Below are 21,938 nucleotides of genomic sequence, written 5' to 3'. Positions count from 1 at the left end.
GACGAAGAAAAAAGTGCTCTTTATTCAAGATAGCGCTCCCGCTCATTCTACTCGCAATATGACCAATAAATTGAAGGAATTGCACTGAGAACTGGTTCCCCACACTCCGTATTCCCCAGATTTAGCCTCGAAAGATTATTCTCTGTTTCTCCTGTTAAACATATGTCTCACTGGTAAGTGATTTCGTTTTAATTAGTTGGAAACAATATAAGGGGAAACAGCATTTTTATTGAAGTCTGGCATTGAGTCCTGTTGCTAGTTTCCCATTGCAAAATTTCTTGGGTACGCTCTAATGCAAAAAATACTACTTAGCTTTATCGTTATCGTTAGTTCTGCAAAAGTTACCATAAAATTGCAGATAACGTTCGACCTAGCAGTGCACCTTGTTTCCAAGGCTGTGATTGAAATTATGTTGACCCAAAAAAAACTTGATGTTAGCCGCAGTTTTTTGTTTTTTTTTTGTTTGATAAACAAAATTATTCTCTACAGTTTTGCCGAACACATTATACCGGTCAAACATACTTTTTAGACGCTAAGAGTATTTTTTAATTTAAATAGACACTCGGCGCAGGAGAATATTCCAAAATTCGATTTATGTCAGCACAAAACCCAGGACATCAAGTTAAGCATAGTTTACAGTTCTAAGCGAAGGGAAAAATTTGACCAATCGCAAAAGCATAAATTTCGCTAGCGAAATCTGCCATGAAAACCTTGTTGTGCAACACACAGGTATTTCAATTGCCTGCTAGTTCATAGTTCATGCGAAGCGAAGTTCACGAGTTTATACTTCGAGTGAAATGAAAATTGGCCAGAATATGAACGCCCTGAAGTGTCAAGTTTTCACTAGCTGCTCTATTTTCACAAGGGTTTACATGCGTGAAAACAGTAAGCCCTAATGAAAAAGATGCAATCTATAACCTCAGATTTCACTACAACAAATTTGTTGACAGTTTTAAGCGAACTGAATCTTCGACAATCTGCGTTTTTTACTCGCATGAAAAAATTAACATTTTGTATCAGATTTACACGATAATTTTCTATTTATGATTAAAAAACAGTTTTAGGGGCTGAGACGCTCAGCAACTCCTATCCCTACCTCCACGTGATACCGACTGGGATACGAATAACCAAGGGAAGATCAGTGAACCGGTGGGAACTTGGTCGTATGCTGATAGGGAAGGGGGGGCTGTTCTCCTAGGAGGGCAACTTGACTGAGCGTCTGTTCTCCATGCTAGGGGCGGCTCAAACAGTGTCTGATCCGGAGCGGACGGCTGCTAGTGAAATAGGGTGTCTCGCCAGCTACACACAAGATGGCAGCCTTGCCACGAGACTAGGCATCCGCAGCCCTAGTGAGGCAGCATGCCGAAAAATTAAAATACTATGAGCAATCAAGAATTGAATACGAACCGGAACAATCGGCATCGACTTAGGCGATGAAATAAGGCCGACGATTGGAACTTCGGTACATGGAACTGTGGATTGCTGAACGCCCCGGGTGTCGACCGGATTCTGCTACATCAGGTAGATTCCCGCCACTTCAACATCGTTGCGCTCCAGGAGCTTTGCCGGAAAGGAGAAAAGATACGAAGGATTTGTGGCCGCAGGGCGCAGTATTATCAGAGCGAGGACACAACCGGCGCTTGGTTATAATGGTGGGCACCCGATCAGAAGAGCATAACTGAAAGATTACGAAACTCTATTAAAACGAGATACAAATTACATAATTTGATATAATTTTGTGTTTTCCCATATGCTTTTGATAACAAAGTTGTATCTGAAAGAGTTATAAAAACAAATCCTGAAATGATGTTGTTCTAAAACAAATCTGACATTTTTTCGTCTCTATCAAAACCGGTTGTTCATAACAATGGTTGTTATTATAGTGTTCTATATGCTATCTAATTTTGTTAGAAAACTGATACGTTAGTAATAAAGTTTGATATGGGTTTGATATTAGTAGAATATTTTTTGTTATAATTTCTGTTATTTCAACACCTAGCGGGATCAAATTAAAACACAATCTGTAAGGTTTTTCACATAAGAAACTAACAGCCTCTGTTATATTTTTGTTTTGTTTTTCTGATCAAGCATGATGCAGGAGGATGCAGAGTCGTGTGATCAAGTAGCAGCCGATTAGCGATAGGTTGTGCTTGTTGAGAATAAAAGGCCGGTTCTACAACTACACTATCCTCAATGTGCACTGCCTTCACGAAGGAAGAACTGATGTAGAGAAAGAAGCGTTCTACGCACAGCTGGGAAAACTCTACAATAGCTGATCGCGCAGAGACATCAAGATCGTCATCGGGGATATTAACGCTCATTGTCACAAAACATCAAAAAATTGGTCGCAGTGACAAAAATACCCCACACGGTAAAAAAACGCACAGATCAGAAAGGAATACATATACAAGCCCGCACAGCCTGCACACCGTGACGAACGACAACTGCCAGCGATGCGTCAACTTCTCAGCTTCCCGGCAGACCGAAGTACCTTCTTTCCTAGAAAGGATATCCACAAAACCACCTGGAGATCAACTGACGAACGTACAGTAAACCAAATTGGCCATGTTCTCATCGACGCACAGAGGAGTACCTAGAACAAAAAGCTGGCCAAAATAAGAAAAAAGTTTTTTGTCGCTTTTTGGTGCCGCTATATTTTTCCCTGCAGCTTAAATAAATTCTCCACAAAATGCCATCACTCGATGAACGTTAAACGGTATCATCATATGCTGGGAGCGCTGTAGACATTGACGAAATTTACAAGCATTTTTTTTGGGAATCGAACCATTTATAGTAACAAGTTGTCCCAGGCATAAAAAAAAGACAATTGATCAATATTTTGCAGCAAATGAGTTCTTCATGTTCAATGCTAATAAACCGGTTGATAGAAATTCCGAAATTTCAAAATTATAGTTACTCTTAAGAAGTTTTAGAAATTAGTGATTTTTACGTATTTTCGAGCATTTTCAATATTAAAAAAGTTATCAAATCTCGCGGAATCCGATCATTTAATCATCGGGGGAATGGATGTTCATAACATCACGAACACATCCTCGCAAATATCTCAACCGGTAACGTCCGGATTGGCATTTGCGACCCGTTTGAAAAATGTTGTTTTTGACGAATTTTGACGCTAAGTGTTCACGCATACACGGGAAATTAAAAAAAAACCTGATGGGTACCCTGATGGGTGCCTGCCTCACGCCTAAAACAGTGTTTCAGCTCAACAAAGATGAAATGAGATTAGTTTAGTGAATGAATTTCAACTAATTTAAGTTAACTGAAAAATAACTTTATGCACAGAATCAATAATCCAGGTAAATAACACTCCGTACAAAAGGCTTTTTCCAACCTACGTAGGTTCCACGAGGCATCATATAATTTGTGAGCATCAAATTGATAGGTCTAAATGAAGATATTTTACTACATCATTTTTCTGGTAAATTCTTAAATTTGTTTCGCTGCCCGTTTTGCGAAAACAAATCATTCGAGCGTATTACTTCATCTGCTCACTAACATTAATGAAGACACATAGGCTATGAAAATGTAAACATTAAGTTGTGTGCGTGATATTTAGTTACTTTTTGATATAATACTCGAACCAGCCACTTCCACTTCTCACTTAAATATTTCCCAAAATATTGCTAAATAGCAGCGAAAATAGTTTTGGCCAGGTTTTCACTCAAATTACTCCTCTGTGCGACGACCGGTTCTTCCCAGACATTACAAACTTAACCACCAATCACGGTACGGATATTAGCTCGAACCACTACCTAGTTGCGGTATCTTTGCACTCAAAACTATCAACATCAAACAGCTCCGGTACTTCTAGGCTACGGAGGAATACGAGCAACAGCTCGAAGCGGCACTACCCACGGCGGAGAGGCTTGGCGTTCAGCTTCTGGGCTTCGCGGATGACTTTGACATCATAACATGTAACTTTGCGACGGCGGAGGGAACTTAAGCCCGCCTGAAAGCCGAAGCCGAACAAATCGGACTGCGAATAAATGCATCGAAAACAAAAAACATACGAGCGAGAGGCAAAGAGAACAACATCAGCCTCCTAACTCAAGCCTCTGTAGACGGCGATGAGCTTGAGGTGGTCGACGAGTTCGTGTATTTGGGGCATCCAGAGACGCATCCAGGCTGGAAATCGTGCCTACCCTTCACTTTGGAAGGCACTTCGATCGAGTCGAGTGTAACGACGCACGAAGTTGACGCTTTACAAAATCTTGATAAGACGTAGTTCTCTACGGAATCGAGGCAACAACGCTACTCGCGGAGGATTTAAACGCTCTTGGATTTTTCGAACTGTAGATGCTGCGGACTATTTACGGTAGGGTCACAGAACAGATATGCAACGAAACTCTAAACAAAACTATGATGCAAATCCTAGCCCACGCTTTCGCATTCGTTTTTCGCTGTTCCATCCTACATTGATTTCACAGTGCATTGTTCGAACAGTTCGCTCCAACAGTTTGAACATGCAACAAAAATGTATTCTTTTTTTTCAATGACCAGACAACCCTCCCAGCTGGTCTCGAGGTACGATGCTGTTCTAACAAGCCAGTCGTCGTAGGTTAGAGTCTCGACTAGGGAGAGACTGTCAGTGTCAGTAGGATTGTAGCCAGTGATGCCACATATACAGATATATCTACATTTATACAGATTTTTTGCGTATTTTTCTCAATTATTCATTCATACAGATTTACACAGATTTTTTTGGTTTTTATGGGGTCGTAAATTAAACTTCTTGATAAAGTTGAAAAACAAAAATCAACTCAAATGCGGTTCAGCGTGTCGGAGGTTTTACTATATTCATATGCTACGCATAAACATGTGCATGTGAGTCACGGGATAAATGTTAAACAAGCTGTAATGCGTTTTTTTTTCGAGAAGGATGTGTCTAGTACATATGCAGATTTTTATACAGGTTTTTTGAAATTTTACCAAGGTGACAAGATTTTTTGAGCTCCGAAATACAGACGAAAATGTGGCATCACTGATTGTAGCGGTAGCCGCGCATTTTCCTGTACACAGGCCCGGATTTGGGAAGGGGGGCAAAAGGGGCAAATACCTCGGGCCTCCCGACTCAAGGGGCCTGAGGCGAGCTTTTTTTTGCTCGTCACCTTCCAGAAAGTTATTTCTAAATGTTTTAAGAAAAGAGGGCCTCGCAAACAAATTTGCCTAGGGCCCCCCACCGTCTAAATCCGGCCCTTGTACACTTAACAATTGGCTGCGAAGTATAATAAACAGAAGGTCGAGTTCCGAATCGGAATGTAGCACCAAGACTTTGCTTTCAACCAGACAAAAAAGTGATCTTAAATCTTTTAAAATCAAGTTAAGACAGGACCTCATTCAAGAGATTTTTTTAGCTGGAATTCAGTAACAATTCACAATCAATATGAATGAAAAAATTTAGCTGAAAATCTCTCAACCATTCAAATATTGCTTAACAAATTTTCTTGGATCGTACACCTCGCGACTGTTGAAACCATTTTTGCCAGTTATTCGAATTACTTAGATATTTTCGTTGAAGTTGGAAATCGAATTTCTCGACTAACGACAATAATTTTTTTCTCGTACCGTTCATTACACCTAACATTGCGAGTAATGCATATTAGACGCGCTATACACAGCACTGCTTGCGACATTAGGGGCAATGTAAAAAAAGAATTGTTGTTAGTCAAGATATTCGGTTCAACTTGAGCAACAATGAAATTCATTTGAAAAATGTACATAAAAAACATTGCACGTATGCGAGTGATACTGTACGATTATCAGGAAAAGGCACTCTCTCTCTGTAGCAGTAACGGAGAGAACAAAGAAATCTCTCGACGAAAGAGCGTCGAAGGTCGCACACTCTTTTTGCTTTTTGGTTTTGCATAAGGACAAGAGAGACCAAAATAATTCTTCACCACGAGCAGGTATGAATGGTAAAGTGTAATTAAATTTTGAATGTACAACGCGTTCTCTCCACCGCTAGATGTCGATACTTAAAATAGAGAGATTTTGTCTCATTTTTGGTTCATTAGTCTCTCCCGAGTCAAGACTAGAACCTACGACGACTGGCTTGTTAGGCCAGCATCGTACCTCGAGACCAGCTGGGGAGGCCCATTGTACACCTAGCGAAAGTCAATAGGATGCGGTGGGCCGGTCATGTCGTAAGGCATCGAAGGAGACTTGCGGGTGACGAGACGCCTGGGGAACTAGCGAAACACAGCCCAAAACCGAGCAACATGGCGACAACTTCTTGATACAGCACGAACCACCACGGCTCTCGTCTGATTGGTAAGGTAAGGGACGTGTGTCTTGCTCCATGTTGGTTTACCGTCTGTTGGTTTAGATCGGTTTTTGAACAGAAAACTGAACAATTTTTGTACTCTAGCATTCTCAATATCTATTAGTTTTAACCACACCAAAGTTGTGGTTGAAGCACACCAGTTAAACCAAAGTTGTGGCGTATTTTATAAGAAACAACTTTGTCGCAGACGCTCTATTTCAATCTGCCTATTAAATGAACTTTTGCAGGGTTTTGGTTTTTTCTATTGTTACTTTTCATTGTGATTTTCTACATTTTTTCAATATTCTACAAAGTTGTTTGTTATAAATATACAATTTCTCCGAAAAAAGATTATTTGTATCTATTACATTTCTTTAGTTGTTACAATATGGTCCTGAAACCATTTTTTCTGGGTCAAAGTAGTCTTTGTTTTTGCAGCTTTGTGTACGAAAAGTGTACGGGGTTAGCGTTACGACCCTACTGACACTAGAAGTCACTCTCAAGTCGAGATTCGAAGCTTGTTAGATCAGCATCGTACCTTGAGACCAGCTGGGTCGAAAAACGTAGGAGGTTGTATCCAAGATACGGCCGCATAACTGACGAAGAACTACGCACAGTATTAACAAATGCGTTGTTGAGAGTGTTTCATTCATGAGTCATAAAGTCTACTGCTTGCTCGAATCAAGAACCTCTTTATTAAATGAACGCTGGAAGTCTATTGTATGAGAATGATACAAATTTGCAAAATTTGCAGTGCAAAGTAATACTGCATTACTTGGAATAGGAGACAATTTGCACGTTTTGTGCCGTGCAAGACTACGAAACCCGATCAGCAAGACAAAATGTAACGGTATACTATTTTAATGACCTATTTAGGGAAAGCCAGCAAGCGACCAATCGGAGGGCGTAACTATTGTTTCAACAAGGCTTTACAACTTTCAATAATACAATAGTTCGCATAATCAACCAACATTTTTCTAGAATTGGGCAGATGCGTGTATAGTTTTACAATCGATTGCTGCAAAATGAATGAAATCGGTTGAAAACAAGCCGACTTATAAGCATCTAAGAGAAACATTTCGTTCCCTTTCTGTAAATAGATTTTCAGTTTACACTCCTATGTGGCAGGTTAAAGAAAAACAAAGTTCTGCAGTTTGTAATTTAAAAAGAAAACTAGTAGTTAATTCAACACAACATTTAATAATTTGTTCTAACGTAAAAACCCATATTACAATCGGAGAACGCGACACGAGACAGGACACAACACTTATTATTCTTACTAAACATAAAAAGTACCTCAAATAACCTTTTCCGTCAACAGGTTTCGGATTATGTCTTGCCCATCACCTGGACGATTTACGACGGACTGGAACTTCGACTGAGCTTCGCGAGATATCAATTGGAAAAACAAGGCCTCTGGATATTTCCTGAAGGATTCTGATTATTGCCAAAATGATGTGAGAAATACACTAAAGTCATTTGACCCATTAAGCAAGTGGAGTTTGTGAAGTCCATTTAGCGTAACCCCGTTAAGTAATGCAAAGTTTAGGGGGATTAGGGGCATAATGAGCACACGGGGCGAAATGGGCACCTTTCTTTTATGCGAAACTATGAATTTTTAACACAATATGGTATGTGGAACTCTTCCGTAGTTACTACAGTATCTTTTTATGTAGAACAAAAGTGGTTTGTCTATTTGAAATATGTAAATATATTGAAAAAATCAACTTGGTTCCCGGATGTGGGAAAAATTATTATTATTGCGCACTACAAAATAAGCTTCTACGGTCGTTTAAATGGCTCAATCAAGTATGTAGACACATCAATATGACGTATGGGTCGTACCCCAAATTTCACCATCATTGAAGTTTTGATTTTAAGCTATAATTAGTATTAAAATCTCATGTTAACTTTAACTGATTCGATAGGGGCGAAATGGTCACCTTTAGGTGGGGTGAAATGAGCACACGTTGTCACATAAACTTACCAGAAATTCATTTCAGTAGACTTGTGAGTTTGTCTGTTTCCTTAGTCAGTGTTTGTTCACAGTGATGGTGCGAACATATATTAGAAAATCTTTGAGACCGAGTCGGTCAGAAAAAGGGATTGCAGGCAGAATTGGCCACCATAAGGCGCGACGGGACATTCACGAAACAAGCCGCCAAGTATCACGGCATCCCGCGACAAGCGTTGGCCCATTAGTTGTACTTTTACACAGTTTCAAGATATGTTCTATAAGAGTGCTCATTATACCCCGTGGGTGCTCATTATGCCCCAGTGGGGTGCTCATTGTGCCCCACACCATGCTTGTCTTTTCTCCTCAGTAAACCTCTAGAGTGCAGGAGAACATCTTGCACAGCGGAGACAACTGCCGTCACACTAAAGAGCAAATCAATACGCTCATGCTAGAAGAGAGCGACAAACGATTTGTTCTGTTGAGCTACCTGAACGCACTGCGGTGAAATCTGAAATCTCTCTCTTGCGAGACAATGAACTATGGTGTACTTTCTCATACGTGTGGACTTCACGCACAATAATTACACTGCAGAGCTATCTGCGGTGCGTTTCACAGTTGATTTCTTGAGCATGGCAGAAGAGGAAAAGAGATTGGGAGAAAAAAATAGACTGCGTTGCTCGTGCCGCTCGTGCCGGTCGAATTTACTCTGGTGGAATTCGTTCGTAGCTCCACGAGGACTACATTTTCCCGGTAGTTGTTTTTCACCTTCCGGACTACTCGCCAGTGGACACTGTTGTGCACTTCTGCGTTTTCTCTGTTTCTATCAGATGTGCGGTGAGCTGGAAGTGTGTTTGTCTCTCTGTAAGCTGGTTGAGACACTTTGGAGTGAGAAAGAAGTAGTGTGGTGAAAGCATTTGCTACACGCAGGCACATACTGGAAGGGAAGTGCACGGTGAATTTTTTCTCCTCTCCTTTCACATACTGAGGAGAATGACAAGCATGCCCCACACATCGACTGATTGCTAGTTTTTGATGCATGAACCTACCTAATTTGTGTTTTTTACCATTATACGATAGACTTTTCAATTTGTGAATAGTGTGCCTTTAAATATAGATAGTTAATTAAAGTTTTGCACTGAAGACAGCTTAAATTTTTTGTCGTTTTCCATGCTTAAATCAGCAATCAAGTTAGGGTGCTCATTATGCCCCTATTCCCCCTATATATACTAAAAACATTTTTCCTCTATTATTTGTAAAGGTTTTATATATACTAGTGTGTTAATTGGATGTATATCGGAAAAAATCACCGACGAATTTCGTTTAGCGGTAGAGCTCAAAAGTTTTGTCTGTTCGAAAAATGTCCTCATACAAAATTATAGCTCAATCGCACTTCGAAAAGTAGTTTACATTTTGAACATATGAAAAAAGCACTTAAGTACGTTTTTTATAAGTATTCGAAAACAACTTCGAAACAAAATCGAGTTTTCGCGACTCCCTTGGCTCAGAAATGTTTTAGTCCTAGAAAGTCGATTGTTTTTTTACAAAAAATGTTTTTTGAAATAAAACTACATCCTGACGGTTTATCATTTTAAAGACATTTGGCATAAAAAACAATATCGAACACTGCGAACTATTGCAGTTCATTACAAAAGTTAACATCAGAGGACAACGTAATTCTAATTCCCTAACAAAAAAAATTGCCTAAGTCGAGTAGACTCGACTCGATCAGGTATTTCAAAAGAAACGAGTTACTCGTCGAAGCTGCTGTAATACGGACCATAATCATTGCTGTAATGATGTAAATGATAGGAAAATCTCAAGCAGCTGAGAATTGAAGCTTTCCGTTAATTCTCACCAACTTTTTCCTCCCCGCTACGAATCTATCGAATCTTATTTTGTCTTATCGAGTTTTATTTCATCTTATCGAGTATTGACAATATAACTTATCTTCGAGGATATCGAGGAAAGGTTGTAGATAATCAGACGATTAATTTATGTAATGATAGTTTTGCTTACCTAAGCTGATTCATAAGAAAGCAGATAAGAATACAAAAAGGAATTTCGAGTATGAACATAGTTTTCTTGCCACACACATCAATATAAATTTCTCATTTATTTTATTCAGTTCCTTAGGACGAGCAAAATCAATAGTCCGGTCACCACCAGACAACGTTCTGTGCCAGCAAAGCCTGTTGTTCCTCCAGCAGTTTGCGTTGCTGCTCCAGGAATGCTTTCTGGCGTTCGGCCTGTGCTTTTTCCTTCTCGACAATATCACGCATCGCTTCAAGCTGGTTCTTGTCTGTTTCCAAACGGTCTTCTTGTATCTTCAGGAGGTCCCTCAACTGATTAACTAGTGCAGTATCTGCCTTGACCTGTGCAACTATAACATCAATCTGGCTCTTGGTTGACGTCGCGGCCTTCGCCAGGGCCTTCGTCGTTGCTTTCGGCGCTGCTTTCGTGGTTTGCTCCGTAGTTTGATCCATTGATGTCGCGGCCTTCGTCGCTGCCTTCGTTGTTTGATCCGCAATCATCGTGGATTGGTCTGTAACCGGTAGAGCACACGCAACTACCGCTCCAAGGATCAAGCTCATAACGAAACTTTTCATCATGTCAATTCGGCGCCAGGCGTTACTTTTTCCAGCTGCTATTCTATTGCAAATCACACACTATTTTCGACAGCACGCGAATTTAATACGAAAGTAGACGCTGCTGCCGTAGCCAATCGTTTCCGCCATTTGTGCAAACATAAGCCAGCTGAAACAGTAGCGTTAGGCAAACTTCTTGAGGCGAGAGTGCATCACAAGACGGTTTGAATTCGTTTGTCATGGATATTTATAGGTGATCGTATCGGTATATGCCGATCAGTGCTGATAAAAGTCATTTTCACCAGCAAAATTACAGCCAATCATTTTCAATTTTCACTTCCAATGATCGCAGCACTCTTTCAGATACACTAGATTTTCGTCCTAGTAACGTGCTGTTATACACAGATGAAGTAGATCGCGCGCATTGTTCACGGTTACGGAATAAAATTTGACGACAAATCCAACCAAATGATCTTCACTTCAAAGCGAAGAAGAAAAACAAACAGTCCACTCAACCAAAATAAACCTCACCGAAACACTTTTTCACTGACACTGATGCCTTGACAATCTTCGTTAACTGATAAACTGATTTTGTTGTCTTGCTTTCATCGCATGAAATATAATGAGGTGTTTTGACAGTTCACTTCCATGCAAAAAGCGGGAAAGGAGAACTCTGAAAGGATTGTAAAAAAATAACGTTTATGTATGCTTTTTTTCACTTTCACTCAAGAGTGTCAACAAATATCAACCCTGATGCCGATACAAATTGCGTATCGGTTTGCACCGAGATTTGCAAAGTATCACCATGCATATTCGAATATATTGTATTGGCATATACCAAGTTCTGAAACTCTTCGTTTTTTTTTTCAATATTTGCACTAAAATATCCTGGCTGATTGATTGATTGTAACGAATAGTTTGGGTTTCTTGGATTAATAGGCATTTATATTTAAGCCTATTAAATATACTCATATACTAGAGATCATTTATCGAGCTTAAAATTTGTATGGAGAAAATCTCTACTATGGCAAACATTCTAAAAATGCCGTTTCAGGTAAACTTCACTGGTAAACCCTCCTTTTATATTCAACGCTTTCTTAGCTATCAATGCTGCCTAAGTGCTTTTAAAGGTACGAAGTAATAATTGAGAAGGTATACGACTAGACCCGTTTCTTTCTAATACGTACCGTAATGTGAATACAGTTTAGACATACCTACTAGTTGATCATGTAAGCCTCAAATAAACATTTTATTTCCCAAAAATAAAAAGCACGTTTTTCGTAAGTATTTTTTCTCATATTTTTCCGTTTTATAGCAATCGTTCAATTCACCGACCAGCCAGAAGATGTCTCTCTATAATAACACTCTATAAAAGGCTTTTTAAAGTCATTCATAAACTGTCAGTGCGGCTGCACTCTCGCCAAGCAACTTTACGAGAGAAACCGCAAACCGTGGACCGGGACTGGCTCTCACTGTGTGTAAAAAGGCTTTTGTTTATCTCTCATCTTTTCCTGTTTTCGTCTGTTCCGCATGTTTATTGGTCGTGTTCGTGAATACTCTCGACTCGATTAGAAGTTTAGCGCAATCAGTCAGTGCTACCCACAAGGCCCGTGAAGTAAGAGGTTGGGCAATCCCTGGAGTCTGGACAACTCTCAGTAAAAAAATTAGAAAATGTAATTACACATTCTCAAAACAACAAAAACATGTTCATTAGTTGAAACGTGAAACCAAGTGTGCTTAGTGCGGTCTGCTTTCGTTCGCTTGAGTCACTTCTGTCGCAACTTCTACACATCTGAACCGAAACCCAGTCGGACATTTTGGATCGGCTTTCCAGCACCATGGCATCCTCATACGGTACCAGTTCCCCAGCTGCTTCGATGTTTAGAAACCCGCCAACGGCTCTGCAGCTGCTGCTGGAGGAAATCAACTTCCAGCGGACAAAGGAGATGCGACAGCTGCTGAAAGATGGTAGGTTTTTCCACTTGATTCCTATCATTTCGTAATGGCTGGCAGTTATCGATTTTTCTCTGAATGACATTTTCTTTCCTATCCCAGATCCGCGCCGGGTATGGGTAAACAGAGCCGGGAAATTTAGGGGTTTGAGATGGGAGAGAAAGAGCAAACGAAATTGGGAGAGAAAATCCCCTTTCGTTTCTTTTTATCAGCTGATTTTTGTTTTTGTTGTGCACTCGGCAATGATAAACTCCGTAGTTTCCTAGCTTTTTTCCGCTCCTCTTGTAGCGCAGTGTGAAAAAATCTCTGGGGCGCTTGAATGGCGCAGTGAAAACATGAAGGCTAAAGTAGAGGAACACGGTGTGGTTTTGTGACCGAACCAAGCGAACCAAGACCGAACAGATGATTCATGGTTACATTGTTTGATTTAGTTACTTGACTTGTTTTATATGTACAACAGTGATTATAGAAGGGGACTCCCCGAAACGGTCACCTGTAAAGAAAAATGATACGAATGATAATTTGCGGTCAATATGATTTTACACTAGTTTTTACATTCAGTCACTCTTACTACTACTCTTCTACTAATCTACTCTTTAATCGAATGAATAAATGCTATATCCTATAAGTCACAAAAAATAATTCTCTGCGTTAAAAATAGTTCACTTAGTAGGTACAAAAATTTACAAGCAAATGTTTCTAATTGCGTAGTTTAATATGCTGTGCACTTGTAATCGACAACAGCGGAGGTTATCAAAATAGTAATAAATTTGGATGAACAAAATGTTGATCGCTTTAGTAACATAACACGAAATAATCCGCCCAGCGATGTGATTGGGCAATTCTCATAGAAACTTCATTTCATTCAGCTCCAAGCATCTTTGAGATACTTTAGTTTCACTGTTCCCACATTTTAATTCATGCAAGGTATATTTCATTTGTTACAAAGATTGTGTTAAATAAAAGTTTTAGAGTCTATTAGGATATTGTATTAAGAAGGCAGTAAGAATTTAAATGAACCCCCCCCCCCCCCCCCCCCGCTAGTCTCAAGATACGATGCTTGTCTAACAAGCCATTCGTCGTATGTTCGAGTCATGTCTCTGGAGAAGACTGTTCGTGTCAGTAGGATCGTATTGTCCTGTACACTAATCAGTATGCGAAACAAGCAAAGCCTTGGTGCTAAATTCCGATTCGGAACTCGACCTTCTGTTTATTAATACACAGACTTCGCAGCCAACTGAGCAAGATCGCGCCAAATGACCTATGGTCGAATATCGACCATTTTTGATTTGAATGAAACTTTGCACACGTAGGGGTGCTGGGGGTAAGACCGTCACCCCTAGGATTTTACTAGAAAACGCTAATTAACTGTGTTTTGGAATATGTGAAGTGTTGGTATTTAATATTTTAGATATTTCAAGACAAATCGAAGCCACCGTGTAACGTCAAACGTCAAAATAATAGACAAAACATACGCAACTGCAGACGATGCGTAAACGGATGTAATTTTTCGTGAGTGGAACTTAAGCTTTTATTCATTTGAAAAGACTAAAATATTTTTTCGTTGCTCTACAATTTATTGCCTGTATTGTTAGCAATCACAGGAATTCGATCTGAGGTAAATTGAAGCGATAAATTTGTAGAAATACCTTTTAAAAAAATGTGTGCTGTCGGGGTAACACCGTCACCCAGTGAGTGGGATAAGCCCGACATGGTCTGAGGCTAGTTGGATGTTACTGACACATATTTCTCATCTATTACCGATGTCTCGCTGATAAATAAATAAATTAATCGACTTAGAACCATGCACTTAAGCTCTTCTGTGATTTATGAATGATTCCAAGGGTTATTAGAGGTGCCAAATGTACTGAATCAAGTTACAAAACTGACGGCTTTCCCGGTGGTATTTGAAATATGCTCCGGTGTGGTCAATGTGATCTTGGCTTCAATGAAACTAGTAAATAGTATGATTTAAAGTGCCACATGATTGGCTTGCCGAGTATCAAATTCTTTCATTGTTTATACATAATGTTAACCGGAACTTGTTCCGGCAATCTGCCCAGAACCAGCTAACCGACAACAACCAAATTCAACAGTAACATATAGAAATGTAAGATCTCTCATTCGGTGGTTTCCGAATTCAAATTGGTTCAGTAAATTCGAGTTAATTCATAAACAAACTTTGGTGCCGGTGTTACCCCCAACTGGTGCCGGTGTTTCACCCGCACTGATTGCTAAACGTAATTTTTATCTTAGTTTCAAAACTTCACTATTACTTGTAAAATAACAGTTTGACAGTACTGAAAACCTTCTTATCTTGTAGAAAACAATCTGGGCAATGATTCTGTGAAAGAAATGTAGCAATATTCGCCATCAAGTGCTACTAAAGAATCATTTTTCTTAGGGGGCCGGGCTTACCCCCAGTACCCCTATTTGGCTTAGCAAACTGGCTTAGCAACAGACAATTTTTCTATGCAACCAACGGTTTCTGGGCTACAATACTTCGAATAAAACCTATGCCAAAAGGCATACGCCCTTTTATAATGTATCTCATGGGTGTAAAAAATCTCTCCACCTGTGAAAAATGTTCAGTTTGGTAAGCCAATACGTGTGCAAAGTTTCATTTAAATCAAAAATGGTCGATTAAATTTTCGCGTATTTCCAGGCGATTTGAAATGATTTTGCTCAACTGTTTAGTGTACAGAACAATTGCGGGGCTAGCGCTACGATCCTACTGACACTAACAGTCTTCTCCCGAGCCGAGACTCGAACATACGACGACTGGCTTGTTAGACCACCATCGTACCTCGGGACCAGCTGGGAGAGCAGTATGCAAAGTCTGTGTCAAATAAACAGAACAGTATGAGCCACTTCGGCTCTAATTCTGAAGGTATGGTATGTAGTATATCTAAATTTGTTAATTTTGAAAGAATTTACTTGAAAAAGTCAGTTCTAGTGTTAGTCTGACTCCGAAAGTCAGACGGATCGGTCCGCGGCCAGCAAGGGGGTCGTGAGGCTAACCTAGGGAGGCCGCGAAGCGCTTGGTAAATTTGACAGATAAGGGGCCATCCACATACCACGTGGACAGAATTTTAACGATTATTACCGATTATGACAACACAACGCATTTGCGACGCTCGCTCCAGTATGTCATAGAAAGCTTCACCTAACGCTTCTGTTTATACCGCTTCTCATACGCTTGACGCTTCGCTTCATTTGACGCCTCAGTATGACATTGGCCTTACGTTGAAAATCCGACGGTGGTCAGGTGCAAAAATTGCGAAGCGCCTCGAATTTCCCAAATCAACCGTAAACAGCGTGTTGAAACGATGCAATGAAACTCTAACGATGGATCGAGCTGATCACAGTAACCGCAGAAGTGGAACGATTGACGCGCAACTACGGTTGAAAGTCTGCAGAGCAGTTCGGACAAACTCTGGGATCATCCTGCGCGATCCGGCTGAGAAGTTCTCGGCATCGTACAGCACCTTTCGATGAATCTGTCGGCGTGAAGGCCTGCGGTCGTTCCACGCTAGCACACTAACAGGACTTTCAAGCAGGATCTTGCTGCAAAACGCCGCGCTAGGATGCTGTATGAAAAAGTTTTGACCAAATCTGAAGGCTGCAATTTAATGGACGGTGACATACATACAAAAATGGATTTCGCGCAGCTCCTAGGACAAAAATTCTATACGTCCGAGCACGAGCGTGATGTAGTCAAGCGGTTAGAATTCGTGTTTGCTGACAAATTCGGCCGGAAGCTGATGGTGTGGCAGGGGATCCGCGGCTGTGGCAAAAAAAACAAGGTTTTCATCACCGGGTCAACCATGAATGGCCAGGTGTACGAGGAATATTGCCTCCAGAAGCGGATTTTACCGTTCATCCAATCACATGACGGTCCGGTGAAGTTCTGACCTGACTTGGCCAGCTGCCACTACAGCTGGGAAGTCATGGATTGCTACGAGGAGAACGGAATTGTCATCGAAAAAGCTATCAACCCACCAAATTGTCCAGGTTTTCGTTCAATTGAAAAATATTGGGCGATAACCAAGAGCAAGTCGAAGAAAAGTGGCAGAACGATAAAAAAAACCAGCTGATTTACATAAATGGGGGGAGGAAATGGCGGAGCGAGTTGACAGTTCCACTGTGCAGAAGATGATGAGCGGTATAAACCTAAAAATGCGTGAATTCATCCGAAAATCAGGCGAATATTTTTTTCTCTATTTTTTGAAATAATATATTTCTATATGACAAAAAAAAATCCAAACCAAACGAATCGCCCTTTATAACTTTTGTTTCGTTTTTTTCATATTTCCCGGGATTTTCCGGGATATCAAATTTTCTCTTCCCGAATTCTGGGAAGCCGAAAACCTCCGGGCAATAAACGCTCTAGTCCACAGGGAGAGATAAATGTAATCACTTCTTAAGACATTGTATCTAGAGTATAAAGATTTGAAGCAAAATAGAAATAGTTGAAAAAGATCTTTCCAAATACTGTTCAAATAGATGAAAAAACTCTATGCATGCAGAATCGTAACACTCTGGAATAGAATTTGTTTGAAAATGCAAAAAAAATTGGTTTTTCCATACAAATTTAAAATCTCCATATAAATTTAAAATGCAATGCGCAATGCGGAGACAAAACCAATCGACTTCCAATAAATTCAGGATTGTTTGGGGCCCCAAATAGAACAAAAAAAACTTGGTTCTGGCTTTCTGCTATCAAGTTTCGGTTTTTCCATATAACGATTCCCCACTCTAATGTATATACACATCCAAAAAATTCACAGGAAAGTTCGTCGAACTCGCGTGGAGTTATATTGACTTATTCAGCTTAATTTCATTTTTCATATTGATTACTATACCATTCTAAGAGAAAGACAAAAAACTGATAAGATTGACCAAATTTCAGATGGCGGCTTCGTCGTGCTACAGGGCACCACCTATTGGACAGATCTCTTCGTGCGGCATTTCCTGTTTCAAACGGAAAAGGTGCACAGTATCGACTGCGACGACTTGCTGTTCTTCGTGCGCAAGAAACACGTCAAGGGATCATCCCGGGTGATGCCAAAGTATGAAACCGAAATCGAGGTCTTTCGGAAGGACTCGAGGAAGCTGCCGATCGGCGATCCCGATGTAGACTGGGAGGAAACGGTCTACCTGAATCTGGTTATTCATCAGTTTGACTACACGCTAACGCTGGCTATCTGCACCCGAACTTCGCCCAAGGAACTGCAAGTTTTGAGAAGACACTCGCAGAAAGTTTACGCTTCGCCTAGTCGACGAAAGATGGACACCAAGGGTGATAGTGAGGAGATCACCTATCCGCACATTTGCTTTATGGTGGATAATTTCGATGAAGTTTTCCATGACATTTTGGTTCGCGATGGCGAGATGGTATGCGTGGAGCTGGTGGCGACGGATCGCGATGGTAGTGTGCAGGGTGTTATTTTCCTCGGCTCGATACGGTACGATGCATTGAAAAAAGTCTACGATGCCAGGGTATGAGTTTTTTCTATGTTATCAAATGATTTTACTAAACTTGTGTTATTTTTTCTCACAGCAATCTAGTCTTAGTTCTAAGGTAGCCCAGCGGATGTCATTCGGTTTGTTCAGCTCCGGTGGCCCACAAACGCGGTGCGAATTCGTGAGAATGAAGGGACCGCAAGGCAAGGGTCACGCGGAAATGGCTGTAACTAAACCGAAGGGTTCCGGGGTGGAAACTCCCACCAGTGAGCCGGGGTAAGAATGCTAACTTATTTTGAGACCAAACTGTGTAAAAATTTAATTTCCATATGGCCGTAGATTCTGCGCCACAGATATGTGGGATTCGGAATGGGAAGAAGACTGTGACGAATATTACAACTATCGGCATCAGCGGCGGCTGAGTGATCCCAGCGCGAATCTCAACAATTTTAATCGGTACGGTTGGCGAACCAAGACAGCAACTGATTCCTCGTATGGAGGAACGAAAGCCCGTTCCGAAAATGAGGGATTGGATTGTCTGGCCAATGAGGTGTCCGAAATTGAAGCAGGCGATTTGAGGGACGGTGAGTACGTAGATCTGTTAGCTTGTTTTAGGTTCGATGTTGTGTATGTGTTAGGGTTCGCGTAGCTCTAAGGTGAGCGGTGTCTTCAACATGATGCTGGTCCGAGCTGTAAAAATATCAGGTGGCTTTAAGGTGAAACGGGACGTGGTCACGATCAACTCGAATTTTGCAATCTAATTTTATCTTGATTTTTGAAGACAAGGTACATGAAACTTTGATTAATTGTTTTCACAACTGTTGCATGCCTGAGGTAGCAATTTGAGTGCTATTTATTAAGTGGAAGCCGAGTTTTTTACGCTCAAACTACAAAAGTAAAAAGAACTCTAACCTCAAAATTGTATAGGAAAAGGCCACAATCCCGTTTCACCTTAAACTGTATCCACTAAAAACTCAATAGTTAACACAAAGTTTTACAACAGTAGAAATTTACTTACCTCTTGGTTACTAATTTTATAATCACCTTTTTTTCCTGTATTATTTTACTATTGTTGTAAAAATAATTAGATGTTTGTACATTTGATCCGTCAATTCGATAAGTGCTTTTTTGAAGAAAAACAAACTTACACTAATTTCGCTTGGCTTTAAATTGGGACCCGCTGCCAGGGAGCAGGACGATCACCCTGTAGAATATTTTCGTTTCAATTCCTGTAGAATATTTTAATTTTAACCCCGATATGATTTTGTACATTGAAATTATTTTCCCCTCTGATTTCTATTAGTGAATGTGCAAAACCTAGTAGAACGATTATGCATTCCTCACAAAATTGAAGGCGTTTTTTCATCACATGTGTTTTTTTACGTTCACACACTCCTGGCGTTAATTATAATTTTGTTTTTTATTTCTCTTTTTTTCATAGATCGTCCTGCTTCCTCGGTGTCCGATTCGAAGCTAGCCGAACCCGATTGTACCTTTGTCGGCACCACACACGGATCGCTCGGTAAGGCCGGGAACCGTTTCTCTCTGGACGATCGTAAGATTTCAGTCAGCAGCAATAGCGGCAGCTGCTGCAATTGCTTTGGACCCCGCAAAAGGTGGAGTGATACCGCCTCGGCACAAATGTCCGACGTGTACTACGTGCAATGCGCTAAATGTGAGGCCGAAGCATTGGAACTGGAGATTGACTCACCCGCTTGCTTGAGTATGGTTTCCAAAGGGCGCTCAGCGGCCAGTAAGCACCGCAATTTACTGATAGTGGAGAGTGAGATTGAGTTTCCGAATGCTAGCAAGAAAAAGAACAGAAGTAATAGTACGGAAGGGAAGAGCCCTAGAAATGAGAAACTAGTGTTATCTCCGAGTTTGAAGAAGAAGAATGTAAATAATAATAAAAGCGAGAAGCCCCAGGAAGCTGTGGAGTATGAGATAGCCGATGATGCGGTGTCTTTGAATGGCGATCTGAGTGATGATGTCGTGAAGTTTGGTGTGATGAACGAACTCGATGCAATGCAAATGATTCGGGTAAATGGAAAAGAAGAATTTCCGGTGGAGGAAACTATTGGTACTAAGAATAAAGCAATAGCACAGAACAAAGTGTCCGGTAAAGGGGAACAGCAACTCAACACAGCCAAAGAATGTAAAAAGTGCTTCGAGAAGAACTCGAATGAAACGCCAGTGACTTCCATTGCAGCATCCAATAATAGTACCAGCAATAGTAGATTTTCTTTCATCTATCGCAAAAGTAGTAATAAGTTAAAGAACAAACAAAGTAGTACTGAAGACTCGAACAATAAGGAAATTCTTAGGAGAAACAGCACGAGTACTAACTATGGCACCAGTCGGAATGACGATGTCAACGGTAATCGGCGTGGAAGTAAAAGTGATCCCGAGCTAGACGAAGAGCGAGAATTTTCCCCGGAGCAAGAGCGCCCGGATAATGCCAACATAATGGACGCACTTCGTGATCTGCGAGCGAAAAAAGCCAGCTCAACGCTGCCGAAAGTTAAGAAGTTGACGTACAATAGCTTTTATCTGAGGCCGCAGTATTTCAGTGGCCGTATGCAGGAGAATGTCCCGAAACGGCGCACGCCGGATGGTACCGACATCTACTACTGGTGTGATTATCATCCGAAGAAGGGCAAAGGTTGATTATTTCTTAACTTTTCTTATGAAAGACCAATCAGTGTAATGTTTACTAAAGATAACCAGACTAAGAGTTTTTTTTATTCTGCTGCATTTTAGAACTGGATGATGGAGCCTACAATCCACTGTGGACAACGAAGGGTTTTACGCAGACGTTCCACTTCTGGAAGGAAAATCGGCGCCAACAGTCAACGCCACTGAATGCATTTCTAACGTACGTAACGCTGCCCTGGTGGAGCATTGCAAAAGGTACCAAATCTACTCTGTTAGTTCAACCGTTCCGTAGAACTAATAACGTTTCTCCAACAGATCTTCTAGATCATCGCGAACAACCAATACTGACCTTCTAGAAAAGGAGCATTCCTAGCTGATTGCCGAAGTCTGCTGAGCAACCTAGTCCTTTGAGAGGGAAAAGATTGCAGGAAAACAACGTACTGATCAAGTATCAAAACTATTAGTAATAACAGCTTTTTAACTAACAACAATTGCAACTCGAATGTTCCGTAGATAGTTTAGCTCCCCGGTAAATTGTGCCCCCGAAACAGTTCCACTGCACACCCATAGAGAACCCTACTTAAACCCAAAACTTCTACTTTTGCTAGTCATTTCAACTTGTAACGATTTTAGTAATTGATTCGATCAACACCCCAGAAATTTGGCTAAGTGTGAGAAAAAGGCGTCCGAAGTGTTGTCACAAATTTTCTACATAAAATAGGGATAAGCTAATCGATTGTGTCATACTCCGATTGCTTCACGTTTTGTCGGCCTTCCCCGTGAAATGTGCTCCAATCGGTCTATTTTTGTATGTACTTCATCGTTCCCTACGGAACCATGCTTACTTTCATAATTATGTGATCTGAACCTATAAATTGATAATCTTATGAAATATTGTTAAACACAGCAAACAAAAAGTAAAGATAACCGCTAAAAAACCAGAGAGTTTTCTTCAAGAACCCAGCGGCGGGCAGCAAGAACAAATACATTCTTAAGCATTGTATTAACAGTAACTCATCTTATTAACAAGTGACTTCAG

General features: G+C 40.6%; 1 protein-coding gene across 3 annotated transcripts; it reads left to right on the top strand.

Annotated features, from left to right (window-relative positions):
* The first annotated feature begins 12,398 nt into the window (after positions 1-12,398).
* On the top strand, positions 12,399-21,912 carry LOC129724283 (uncharacterized protein KIAA0930 homolog). 3 transcript variants are annotated; one of them, XM_055679020.1, is made up of 7 exons: positions 12,402-12,793; positions 17,691-18,280; positions 18,342-18,520; positions 18,584-18,828; positions 19,686-20,906; positions 21,005-21,154; positions 21,215-21,912. In XM_055679020.1, the coding sequence occupies exons 1-7, from the start codon at positions 12,664-12,666 to the stop codon at positions 21,253-21,255; spliced, it is 2,556 nt and encodes an 851-aa protein (XP_055534995.1). In that variant the 5' UTR covers positions 12,402-12,663; the 3' UTR covers positions 21,256-21,912. The 3 variants fall into 3 exon arrangements, with proteins under 3 accessions (XP_055534994.1, XP_055534995.1, XP_055534996.1); XM_055679019.1 differs by having other exon boundaries at positions 12,399-12,793; positions 21,005-21,912; XM_055679021.1 differs by lacking the exon at positions 19,686-20,906.
* The last annotated feature ends 26 nt before the right edge of the window (positions 21,913-21,938 follow it).

Source organism: Wyeomyia smithii, chromosome 2, assembly GCF_029784165.1.
Source record: "Wyeomyia smithii strain HCP4-BCI-WySm-NY-G18 chromosome 2, ASM2978416v1, whole genome shotgun sequence".
Classification (NCBI taxonomy): Eukaryota; Metazoa; Arthropoda; class Insecta; order Diptera; family Culicidae; genus Wyeomyia; species Wyeomyia smithii.
The sequence above is the reverse complement of the archived record's forward strand: the minus strand, read 5'-3'. Positions and strand labels throughout refer to the sequence as shown.

Bases quoted from the DNA above. Each gene is read 5' to 3' on its own strand.
- LOC129724283 (XM_055679019.1), top strand. From the start codon at position 12,664: ATGGCATCCTCATACGGTACCAGTTCCCCAGCTGCTTCGATGTTTAGA. The intron at 18,281-18,341 runs GTATGAGTTTTT...TTTTTCTCACAG, and splicing joins AAAAAGTCTACGATGCCAGG to CAATCTAGTCTTAGTTCTAA. The intron at 18,521-18,583 runs GTAAGAATGCTA...ATATGGCCGTAG, and splicing joins ACTCCCACCAGTGAGCCGGG to ATTCTGCGCCACAGATATGT.